We start from the raw sequence: 12,441 nt of genomic DNA, 5'->3' as shown, positions 1-12,441 counted from the left end.
GGAGATTTAAGATGAGAGAGGGGTGGGGTGGAGGTGGGGATGTAATGGGGACATGAAATACGGATGGGGGAGGGAATGAAATATGACAGACGGGGGGGATGAGACATGACAGACGGATGGGGGGGAGTAATGAGAAATGACAGACGGGGGTGGGGGCGGGGCGGGGGGGGGAATGGAAATATGACAGACGGGGGGATGAGACATGACAGGCGGATTGGGGGGGGGGGGAGGAATGAGATATGACAGACGGGGGGTGGAGGAGGGGGAGGAATGGAAATATGACAGACGGTGGGGGCAGAAATGGAGATATGACAGACGGATGGAAGTAGTTAAGTACAGTATTGGTAGTGAGGGAGGATATACTTGAATGACAACACTCTTCCTGCTGCTCCGTCTGTTTGTGACGAAGCATAGACGCATTACAAACAAGCAAGCGTAAACAACGTTCCCAGGCCGCTCTTGATAAATGCCAACCATTCGCCCTGTGGTTCCATTATCTCAGAGTTAGAGATGGGGGGGGGGGGGGGGGGGGATTGACACATACACTATTATATAATTGTTACGCACGGCTCTCTTCCCTCTGTAGACGCCCCTTGTGTTCAGTGAAACCCTGTAAATCCGGACGATGCTAGAACAAATGTCCGGATTTTGTTTTTGTTTTGTTTCTTCTTCCACGCCACACTCCGCAACATTACAGCAATATGATGGCGGTCTGTAAATAACCGGGTTTGGACCAGACAAACTAGTGATTGACACCATGAGCATCGATCCACGAAATTGGGATACGATTACATGCATCAACCAAGTCAGCGAGCCTGACCACCCGATCCCGTTAGTCGCCTCTTACGACAGGCATGCGTTGCTCCAGACCAATTCTAACCAAGAGTGAGTGAGTGATTGTGTTTTAGCAATATTTCAGCAATATCACGACGGAGGACACCAGAAATGGCTGACATCGCATGTTGTACTTGTACTGTATATGAAAGTAATAAAGTTCAGTTCAGACAGTTCACATACACACACACACACACACACACACACACACACACGTGCATGCACGTTGCCATGTGAATGCATTAATCCTGGACGCGACAAACCCTATTTCACCTCACCACCTCACTTCCAGACATATACGCCGTGATATAGCTGGGACCGTGATAACATTTGACGTAAAACAACATTCACTCACTGACTAAATATTATCCCAAAACCCCATAAAAAAATTGCTAAATTGTGAAAAAACAATTATAAGCCGGTTTCCATAAACAACCCCAAATAGTTAATGCCAAATACATTCGGGCTCCGAGATATCACGCTGTAATCTAACTTTGAACAGTTTTAGAACTGAAAAAACCCCAATCGATCCCAAGAATATACAAAAAATAAGAAAATATCTTATTTCTTGGCATCTCTTTTGAATTTCCACAATTTATAAGATGAATAACAGACATTCTTGAGCAAAACTAAAACACGCACCTGTTACGTTGTGAATATATATTGTTAATAATGTGCTATCGATGTGAAAATAACAGATTACCGGGTATGTCATGTTCACACAAATCTATATTGGGAAACAAACGTTAATTGTCTAGAATACTTACTTAATATCAAAACACAGCAACGAATACATGAAATGAACACGATAAGAAATCGAAGTCCAGAAAACCGATTCGGACGGGAGAGCAACCACTTTCTCATCAGAACAAGTGTGCCGTGTGCAAACGACCCGAGCAAAGCGCGTTTCTTCGGCAGGGTGCAGTCCCTCGTAGGATCAGCTGTTTACAAGTATTCATCTTTGCCAGCAGGTATGATTTTACACGCGGTAGTATTATTACAGACCACACCAACTCAGAGTGACGCATGCATTCAGCTAGGCTTATTAGATTGAGAATATTGTTCGATAGATAATGCGAGGGCGGCCATTTTGTCTAGTTGATTTTATCACAGCAGTAGAGCGCTCGCCCAAACTGAAGCCGCGCATATTCATTGAATTAGAATATATAGGCTAGGGTGTGTTTGCACGGACGTGTTTTCAACATATTCAGCCTATTAAAGTCTATTCGGCCATTATCTAGAGCAGGAGCGTGGATTATGTTCTGTGTCAAAGGTCAATATGTTTGTCGGTAGCGTGGTCTGTGAACACCATTGTCTGCCGCGCCTGTGGAAGCTATGTGAGATTTTACGAACACTTCATCTAGATTTAGTGCAATTTATTTATCAGTTGCTCGTTTAAGTGAATAACAGTTCACATGCATCTCACAGAAATATTCATAAACATGATAAAATTTATCATATTTTTTAAAGAAATGCCTATATAACATAACTTTGGGGTGATGGGCTCGGCACATCAGAAAGAAGGAGTGTCGGAAGCAAAGAAAAAAACATTCTTGATAGAGACAGGATATATATGTGTATTATATCATGCAATTGCAGTTGGAAGAATGATGTTGGATGATAAATAAAATCTCACCCTCGTGTCATTTGATACAAAATATATCGACACTCGTTGATAAAAGTGGAAAAATGACTCTGCAAGCATTGGAGTTTTTCCACTTGTATCAACTTGTGTGTTGATATATCTGATATCAAAATACATTCAGGTGAGATTCTCCATATTTTTCCATTTTTACCCCTATTAAAGTACAAGTATTAAAACAGCTACCCAATCTTGTGTGGACACAGGTTAGAATAGGTTCATAGAACACACAAGGATTTGTCCAGGATTCTAACTAATTACATATTTTGTCAAAGTTGTTATTTTACAAAAGTAAATATTTTCATAAATTTAGCTCTTTTGAGATTGCTTTGTATGCAGTAATAAAAAACAAAGCATAAAATACTGTTCCTATTTATTGGTCTCTTCAAGCATGTTAAATGAATACAGGTTACTTCTACAAAGACATAAAATTAGTTATTAGTTATATATATTAATACATTGTAACATGAATTGAGAAATGTTTAGTTCCAAATTGGGAATTTTTAAAGACATTTGCAGCAGACTTGGGGTCATGTATTAGCCTCTAAGCAAGTCTAGATAAATTTCTGTCACTATGTCTTGTAGTGAGAAGCAACTGCATGAAGTTGGATTGGATGGTCAGACTTGGTGACTAGGTGGATTGCATATCATCATACTCTGATGGTGTGGGACATTGTCATATCAACCGCCAATCTCAGTAAAATCAGATCTTAGTTTTCTCTACTGCTAAACAACGATCTGAGGACATCCCATAACAGGTCACGTCAGAATGATGTGTAAATAATCGAGTCTTGACCAGACAATCCAGTGACTGATATTGTGAGCATCGATAAATGACATTAGGGTAAGCTGACACGCAATCAACCAAGTCACCAAGATGCATTAAGTTGTCTTACATCCAGCATAGTTTGCTGAGGTCCTAGTAGGCTCCTATTCTAATCCTGAATCCCCACAGGGTAGATATCAAAGGAAATCTTGATACCGATAATAAGGACTCAAGTGTGATTTCTAGATCAAATTCAGGTGGAATTCGGGGGCAGAGTAGCTCCCATTTCCCTCCCATGGTTACTGTTGGAGCCCACTAATGATTGGTTGATGGTTTGTTGTTTAACCCGCACTCAGCAATATTTCAGCTACGTGACGGTAGCCTGTAAATAATCGAGTCTGGACCAGACAATCCAGTGATTGATCATGTTGATATCATAAGTATCGATCCATGCAATTGGGATCGATGACATGCTTCAAGCAAGTCAGTGAGCCTGACCACCCGATCCCATTAGTCGCCTTTTACGGCAAGCATGGAGTGCTGACTAATGAGGATTGGGTGGTAATAATGTGTGACCTGGCTGATATGTGTGTCATTGCATCCTAGCGATGTAGATAGTTGTGTCAACCACAGGTTTGCCTGTCCAAGAGTTGATTGATGGTCTTGATGTCCCTGGTCTGGTGGATAGAGCATCTCTCCCCGGAGAGCGGAATGTCAGTTGTTTGACCTCTGAATGTGTCATACCAAAAGACGTTTAAAGATGGCACTTGTTGTTACCCTGTCTGGCGCTCAGTATTATGGGATACAACAAGGACTGTTCATTTCGGAGTCATTATACTGTGTCTGAGAAGAGTATTCATGTTAAACTGTAGCGTGGTATCACGGTGAGCTAGCTCTTTTTAAGCAGCACTAGACCCGACTAGTACAAGCAGCCACACACATCCACATGCACGTCACTACAGAAGTGCAATAATCTAAAATGTGATGTCAAACCGCAATCACCTCACTCGGACGACCATGATACAGTTGGAATTTTGTTGACTGTTGACTCACTCAGTGTTCTATATGTTCCAGGCAGCTGTGACAAGCGATCCTCATTACCATGAGCTTGGATGACAAAAGCACCCAAACAGCTGCGGCGGACTGGATCTTCTCTGAGGGCTCTGTCTGCAACTTCATCATCAAACGCCGACCAAAGACATATGGCAACAAGACATTCATCCAACCAAAACCCACCACACCCAGTCCCATACGGGAACACAAGATCTTCAAGACCAAGAACCTTCGTCAGGAACAGGAAAAGAAAAAAGATGACAAAACCTTGCATTTGTCAGTGACACTCAAAAGTAATCCTGTTAAAAGTTCCTCAAATAACAATGGCAGCCCGCCTGGGTACCAGATGAACTACAGTTCTGAGAAGACCAATGCGTCTTCCCAGGTGGACAGTGCTGAGCTGACTGAGAAGGTGGATCAGGGCACATCCACAACCAAGCCCAAACCCACCAGGCCTCACTGGTCAACTGAGCCTGGGTACCCAAAGATGCCAGTCCCACTGGCTGGCAACCCAAACCCATTCACACCTATCATCAAGAAGGTCAACCGAGTTGCTGATTTCATAAATGATAACTCAAGTATTAATACATCTGGTACTCATCCGGTGACTGGACCGCTCAAAACCCTAGGACATGCTGCTGGAAGTGTTTCTCCACTGTCAGATGCTGCTGCTGCAGATGATGTTTCAGATCCTCCTGAAGAACCAGCAGAGGTTCAGGATGAAGAACAGGAACATGATGACGTTGAGGAGGAAGAAGCTCAGCCTACCCCTGAAGCCAGTCCTCCAAAACGACGTGGGCGACCAAGGAGAAAGAAGGGTGTGGGTTCTAAGAAAAAATCAAAGAGCAGAAAGGATGATTCCGATGAAGAAACCAATGACCAGACTCCTGGTCGCAAAACATTGCCCAAAGTTCTGAAATGTAAAATCTGTTCAAGGAAGTTCTCCACGAAAAAGAATCTGAAAAATCATTCCAATGTTCACCTTGATAAGAAGCCTTTCAGATGTGATGCCTGTGGTGCGGAATTTACTTTGAAGCGAACGTTGGTGATCCATACTCGACGCCACACTGGCTACAAACCCTTCAAGTGCAACAGCTGCGAGAAGTCCTTCACAAGGTCCACAGACCTCACCAAGCATGTGCGTATCCACACGGGAGAGAAGCCTTTTGAATGTGAAATATGTCAGAAGAAATTCACCTTAAACAGTCATTTGAGAGCTCACAATTTTATCCACAATGGCAATAAGCCGTACAAGTGTGAGCAGTGTGGTGAGACATTCATCTACCCTAGCCATCTGAGCAGGCACATGATCAGCCATACGGACAACCGCCCCTTTAAATGCAAGCAATGCAGCAAGAGTTTCAACAGAATGGATTCTCTGAAGAAGCACATGTGGACTCATGAAACCGACCGACCACATACCTGTAAACACTGTAAGAACACTTTCACCCGCCCGGAGTACCTGAAGTCTCACATGCGTGTACACACACGGGAACAGATGTGTCAGTGTTCGTACTGCAGCAAGGAGTTTACCTGTGTGAGCAGCCTGAAGCGCCATCTACTGTCACACACGGAAGAGAAGGTGTATCAGTGTTCAGTGTGTTCGCAGGAGTTCACTCGACTGTATGACTGGACCAAACACTCCATCATACACACAGGAGTCAAACCGTTTGAGTGCACGGTCTGTGGCAAGGGTTTCACTGTGAAGGGAGCCCTCACCATACACTACAGAGCTCATTTTAAGCCAAGGAAAATTGACGAGGTTCGACATTAGAATGGTCTTACCATTATTGTGTGAGAATAAAAGAATTTCTTGAATGACGTTGATAACATATTTGCAGGGCTTGATAAATAGACCTTACATCTCCACATATACCAGTATGTATGAAGCAACAAGTTATTGGCTTGTGAAATATGAAATTCACAAAAATAGAAACAGCAAATAGAATTCAAAGACAGTAAAGGTGTTTAAAGGTAACTGTCATTGAAGTTTTTTTCTTTTCTGGAACTCTATAAATTATTCTGTTGGACAGATTGTTTTATGTCACTGGTTGTGTTGAACCCTGCATATGTGTTGTGTGTCTGGTAGATCTGCATAAAGATCATCTCTGAGTGACACTGTCCTCGGCAATGGTTGATGTTGGAACTTTGCTTATATTCTGCTTCATCAGAAGCAATGTGATCATACTGATGCAGCAATATTTTGTTAAGACATTTATTTTTGTGCATATTTGATGTCTCATTCTTTATGGTTTCATATTTCTCAGTTGAGAGAAACAGCAAAAACATTCATATGAGATATCTCTGAGCGTGTGATTCATTTGGGTGCTTTTGACCCAGCTTACAACTAAATCAATTCGCCAGGTTTAACATGTTCAACTCGAGAACTACTAGTGAACCTGTCAGTTTTTCCAAGTACTTGGGCAAAGTCGGTGAAGTGTACATACAATGCCTATACATGCCCTGTTTGCTGGTGTCAGCAATCTGTGAGAGATTGACTGATTCCCGGCTACTCTTGTTTTTGTTTTTTTTCAAAATGAAACAAGCACAATTCCCATGAATGTAACTATTTTTGTCTTTCTTGAGGTGAGTTTGGAGTTTGGAGTTTGGACTTTGTTGACTGAATTTTGAGAGGTAACATTTCATTCCTGCAGTTTATATGGATGGGAATATTTTATGGTTAAAAAGGCAATCTCATTGTGTTAATCAGATGAAGATGATATTTACAGGACGGGGAAATCCCTAACTTTCAGTGTATGCTCCACAGTGGTGTAACAGAGGGGACATGTTTTCACATTGTTTTTGGTTTTGTTCTACTGCCAGTCAAGTTAAAAACAACATGGGTAGAAGTTTTACAATCCGATTGAATCATGCTCTCATGTGAGTTTCAAAATGTTTTGTTTTGATTCATCCATTTATATATATATGTCAGGCAGATATATATATATATATATATAAAAATGATATATACACCTTTGCATATATATGTATGCATATATCTATATATCTATCTACATCTATATATATATCTATCTATATCTATCTATCTATCTATATATATATATATATATATATATATATATATATATATATATATATATATATATATATATAAAAATATATATATAAATATATATATATATACACACACACAAAAATGAGGTAAATGTGCACTCGGTGTACATGTGTACATATGTTATTATTGTCTGCCTGACCGATATAACAAAACTTAAGGGTTCTTGTACAGAGGTGCAACTGTAGATTTTGATTATCGATATGATATGTTTATTTGCAGCATTATGTTTATGAGTCATATCGAATTGGGATGACAATATTAGTGTGCTGATCACACACACACTATGGGTTTGTGCAAACATTTTGCATTTATTAATAATTCTAGTCACAAAGAGGCTTTGATTTGTTGTTTGTATTCAAAGTCTGTCAAGACCATTAAAGTATTTATGAATATGCATTCAATGTTGTTGTGTATATGTAATACATGTACTAAGTAAACATCTCCTGGAGGCTGCCTCCGTGGTGTACAGTAGTGGAGAGAGCAGGTCTGCCTGGAGAGCAGGATCGTGATGGTTCGATGCCCGTCATACCTAAAGACGTTAAAAGATGGTACTTGCTGTTACCCTGCCTGGTGCAGGTCATTGTGGTGATAAAACAAGGGCTGGTCCGCTTGGAGTAAGTGGAATGTGTCTGAGTGGGGTATGCCTGTTTAAACTGCAACACGATATTTACATGGGTTAGTATTATAAAACCAGACTTGTACAAGCAGCCACACACATGTGCATACACATTGCTATATAAGTGAAATAATCTTGAAAGCAACGTTAAGCCCATTTCACCTGTACTGCTATTGAATATTATATCTTTTGTTCATGTTTAAAAAGAATTTATGCAAGTGCATGAATTAATATGTGCTTAATTTATGTAAAGAGTATTAGTGAAATAATACTGTCAGGGGAATCTCAATAAGGAGAGAGGAGGTCATTTGCTTAGTTCGATAATGACATTTTATGTTTATGCAGAGCCTGGTGTCTTTGATGGAATTAATGCTACATGAGTGCTCACCTTCTTCCTAATTGAACCAGTTTGAATGTGGATTGGTGTCTTTAAATGTATGAGCTGGCTTCTGGTGTGTACATTAACCATTGATAGTTATTGAACTGTTACCATGATATAGCTGTAATATTGCTGGCTGCGGTGTAAGACTCAGTCACTGGAATACATCAGATGACACATAAATTTTCTAAATACTGATTTGATTAACATGATTAAGGAGTTCTTTTTGAGGTGGTATGGATGCAAATCAAATATTTGCTTGAACCTTGTGTTTTATTTTTGTGTGATTTTAATTGTTATACTGACATATTGTATTTGCTATATTAAGCGCCATGCTCCAAAGAGCACCCCCTGACCTACTTCTAGACCAATAAGTAACCTTTATAATCGCGCCGAAAATTTACATGGCAGTTAATATTTTCTTCTGTATATTACACATCTTTTTACAGAAGGAGCGCAGAACGGGTATATAATTGCCTCGAAAATCTTTTACTTCCATCAACGTTTGATCACTAGTGCACAGTCTCCGAAAACAAATTTAACTGGTTGTGTATGGTTTCAGTAAGTGCCCCATCATGGGCGGATACAGCTTTTTTGAAAAGTGTGTGTGTGTGTGTGTGTGTGTGTGCAATTAAGATCTATTTATTGTCTTTGGTGGTAATTTATACAGAAATAAAGATTTTTTTTCGAAATAAAAAGGGGGGTGCGCGTCCCTGCATCCCCCCTCTGTATCCGCCCATGCCCATCCTTTGTAAATTTTCAATGCGCCTTGGGCACTTGGGCACAGTGAAAATGATACTATGACCTAAGACAATTCTTAAATAATGAAACTGTATGCCATTTCATATACAGGAACTAACATGTGTTTTTATGTATAGGTAGGGGTGTCTCATAGTAGGAAAGACATATAACTTCTTTATTTTGATCAGAACTTTTAATATTTTTTTATCCGTTTTTTGATGTTTATCGATAACTAAGGAAGCTTATTAAAAGACTGGGGGCGGTCGGTTAGCCTAGAGGTTAAAGCGTTCGCTCGACACGCCGAAGACCCGGTTCGATTCCCGACACTGGTACAATGTGTGAAGCCCATTTGTGGTGTCCCCAACCGTGATATTGCTGGAATATTGCTAAAAATGTCGTAAAACCATACTCACTCACTCACTATTAAAACGAAACGATTTCGTTATTGATGTCTGTCTCTAATACCGTAGTTACCTGTCCAGAATTATTTGCTTTGTCATTTCTTCCATACATACAGTCTGAGGCAGTGTTAACTTGAGAGCTACTTGAAACAAAGAGTATTCATATTTCTTGAGGCTTGTCAGCACTATGTTAAGAATTGTTTTTAGGTGTTTGTTGATTTGTTTATATTGTACACAGGCCTGTCATTATGCAGTTGGAATGAATGATAATTGTTGGCTGGAACATACTCTGGTCATGTAATAATAAATAAACTGAAAAAAATACCACTTTACAATTGTTTTCTTTTGTGAGTGGGTTAAATAAGTACATTGGATTTTGTTTCTGGTGCCTACCAATATGAGTATTAAATCAAAGACACTCGCATATGGGACATCAGTACAGACCAATTCTATCACTATTATTCTTTGGTTTGTTTGGTTGAAGTTCAATACTTCTCAGGTGTCTTTGTTAGCCGTTTAACGCTGCACTCAGTACAATTCGAACTATATGGTGGCTGTCTGTAGATAATCAAGTCTGTACCAGACAATGTAGTGATTGACATCATGAGCGTCGATCTAGGCAGTTGTGATACGATGACTTGCATCAACAAAGTCAGTGAGCCTGACCAGAAGATCCATTCAGTTACCTCTTACGAGAAGCATGGGCTGCTGAAGACCAGATCTTAACGGTGGATTCAAACCAACGATAATTTAATCAGGCAGTGCTAAGGGACGCAACTCTGCTCAGCTAATTGCGGTGCTTTAGACACCTGGCACCCGTTCCACAAAGCGATCTTAGTGCCAAGTTGGTCGTAACTCCCATACTTTATCATAGGCTTACGATCAACGTAGCACTAAGATCGCTTTGTGGAACGGGGCCCTGGTCCCACCGTGGCGACATTGAGATACTGAGGGTCAATCAGAGCTGCAAGTACTTGGTGTATAACTATCGGGTGAATCTGGGACTCGACCCGAGGACCTTCAAATCCTGTGATTTACCAGTGTTGTAATTGACATGGCCTATTTCAAACATAACCATGACACACATTCACCACGGACGTATTTGCGAGGAAAACTGTCCAGATACGTTTACATAAATACAGCTGATATGTTTTGAGTACATCAGTTCCTCATATACATGTATTTAAAAGATGACGACTCAAAAATAAGACAGCCTTCTCTTTATAATGGATAAGCAGACAAAGACTACGACAACAAGTTAGGTGCGAAGCAGAGGTGCAGTGGATTTGTTTCGTTCAATGCATACGGAGACATACCGTAGGCGGCAGGCAGCAGTGCTGAAGTAGACGCTGTCCTTCAGCGAAATGAAATCACTCAGAGAGCAACATATTATGATTCCTTCTGCCCAAGCTGTGTGGTTTCCAATAAACCAAAAACAAACAAAAGATGAGCTACCAGATCTCTTTATTCACATAAATAAGCGAACTACAACAAATATTGGAACAAGGCCTCGAACCACAATTACCCCATAGAAATATAATATAAACTGGGCAAAATAAATTATACACATGAAAATTGGATTTGGTCTAAAAATTACAAACGTTATCAAACTTTACTTGGCAGAAAACAGTCGCCAAAACACTGCCAACTTAAGGTCCAAAACACAACTATAATACCCCTGTTAAATTAATCACTATCGAATAATCATGTCTTGTTTGTTTCATGTCGCACGGCAGTTTATTTGCCTCTCCTGAAAACGATCCTATTTTAATTCACATTAAGGTCAGCATAAAACTATGAACCAAACTTCTCTAGGATATGAGTGAAAAATAAAGCTCTTTGATCAATAAAATAACTTACAACTAACAAACGAATAATTAACTGCGTGAAAAAGAAACACATTAGAGAGCCACAAAACTCAATCTGGTTACACAGAGATAAAAACAGTAAAATGTAATACAATAATACAGTTCTGTTCTTAGTTTGGTTAAAAATAATATGACCCTCTAAGAGAGGGTTAAAACAATAGAATAATACACACATAAAGGTAGGATAGTGAACAAAATGTTTAAGGGCATGGTGAGGTTCATCCCAAAATATGACAAGAATTAGGGGAGTGTCATTATTTTCAATACATTAGTGGATAAAAAACCTCTGACCGATCCTCCATCCCCTGTAATAAATAACCTGTCCCTAACTGAGCTGATATTATAAAAATGAACTTTAATACCGAAAAGCAATGTCTAAACAGGCCGAGGTATTTTACAAGTTTTGGCAACATATATATAAAGTGCGAATCAGAGTAGTGAGAACACTAGCGGGATCCGTTTAAATTTCTAGGTTGTGGACCTCTGCGGCTTTTGGTCTTTTCCCTTATTGTAAAACAGTTGGATTTGGCCGTAATATCTCCGAAATGATACATTGTGTTATTTTGTTGGCGTGTGTACATCGTCATCAAATAACTAACTTACTACCAGCAAACGAAACACTGACTGCGTGAGAATAACAAGCTAGGAACAAGCTATAACTGGTCATCACCTTAAGATACCCAGAGCCACATATAAACTCATTCTGGTTATACAGACATGTTAACAGCAAAGTGTTAAACAATCCTGCAGTGCTATTCTATGTTGGGTAAAATATAAATTCGTCTACACTGAACATAATCACCATAAAGGTTGGTGTTTTACCAAATCACGTGCTTGCGAGGCATTGTGAATATTTGATGAAAGACGTAATAATTCAAAGCTTACAATAATGTCTGATTAATATGATAATTCATCTTTCTCGACATTTCACAATGTCGCTCAAGTCATTGAACAACATACCTTTAATTCTGAAAGTTTTATTCCAGAATGTTCGTGTTCAATATGCAGCAGAAGTAACAGATTAGCAGTTGCTCTGCATTGTTACCACCTCCCTTTCCCCTTATA

The 12,441-nt window shown here is 39.8% G+C and overlaps 1 protein-coding gene across 1 annotated transcript; it reads left to right on the top strand.

The window, feature by feature from the left end:
- Positions 1-1,720: 1,720 nt before the first annotated feature.
- Positions 1,721-7,223, top strand: LOC139447713 (zinc finger protein 253-like). Its single transcript, XM_071229163.1, has 2 exons — positions 1,721-1,805; positions 4,317-7,223. Exon 2 carries the CDS (start codon positions 4,345-4,347, stop codon positions 6,067-6,069), a length of 1,725 nt encoding a protein of 574 aa, XP_071085264.1. The 5' UTR covers positions 1,721-1,805; positions 4,317-4,344; the 3' UTR covers positions 6,070-7,223.
- The last annotated feature ends 5,218 nt before the right edge of the window (positions 7,224-12,441 follow it).

The sequence above is a fragment of the Haliotis cracherodii genome, unplaced genomic scaffold, assembly GCF_022045235.1.
Source record: "Haliotis cracherodii isolate W230 unplaced genomic scaffold, xgHalCrac1.p SCAF_7, whole genome shotgun sequence".
Lineage (NCBI taxonomy): Eukaryota > Metazoa > Mollusca > Gastropoda > Lepetellida > Haliotidae > Haliotis > Haliotis cracherodii.
The sequence above is the reverse complement of the archived record's forward strand: the minus strand, read 5'-3'. Positions and strand labels throughout refer to the sequence as shown.

Bases quoted from the DNA above. Each gene is read 5' to 3' on its own strand.
- LOC139447713 (XM_071229163.1), top strand. From the start codon at position 4,345: ATGAGCTTGGATGACAAAAGCACCCAAACAGCTGCGGCGGACTGGATC.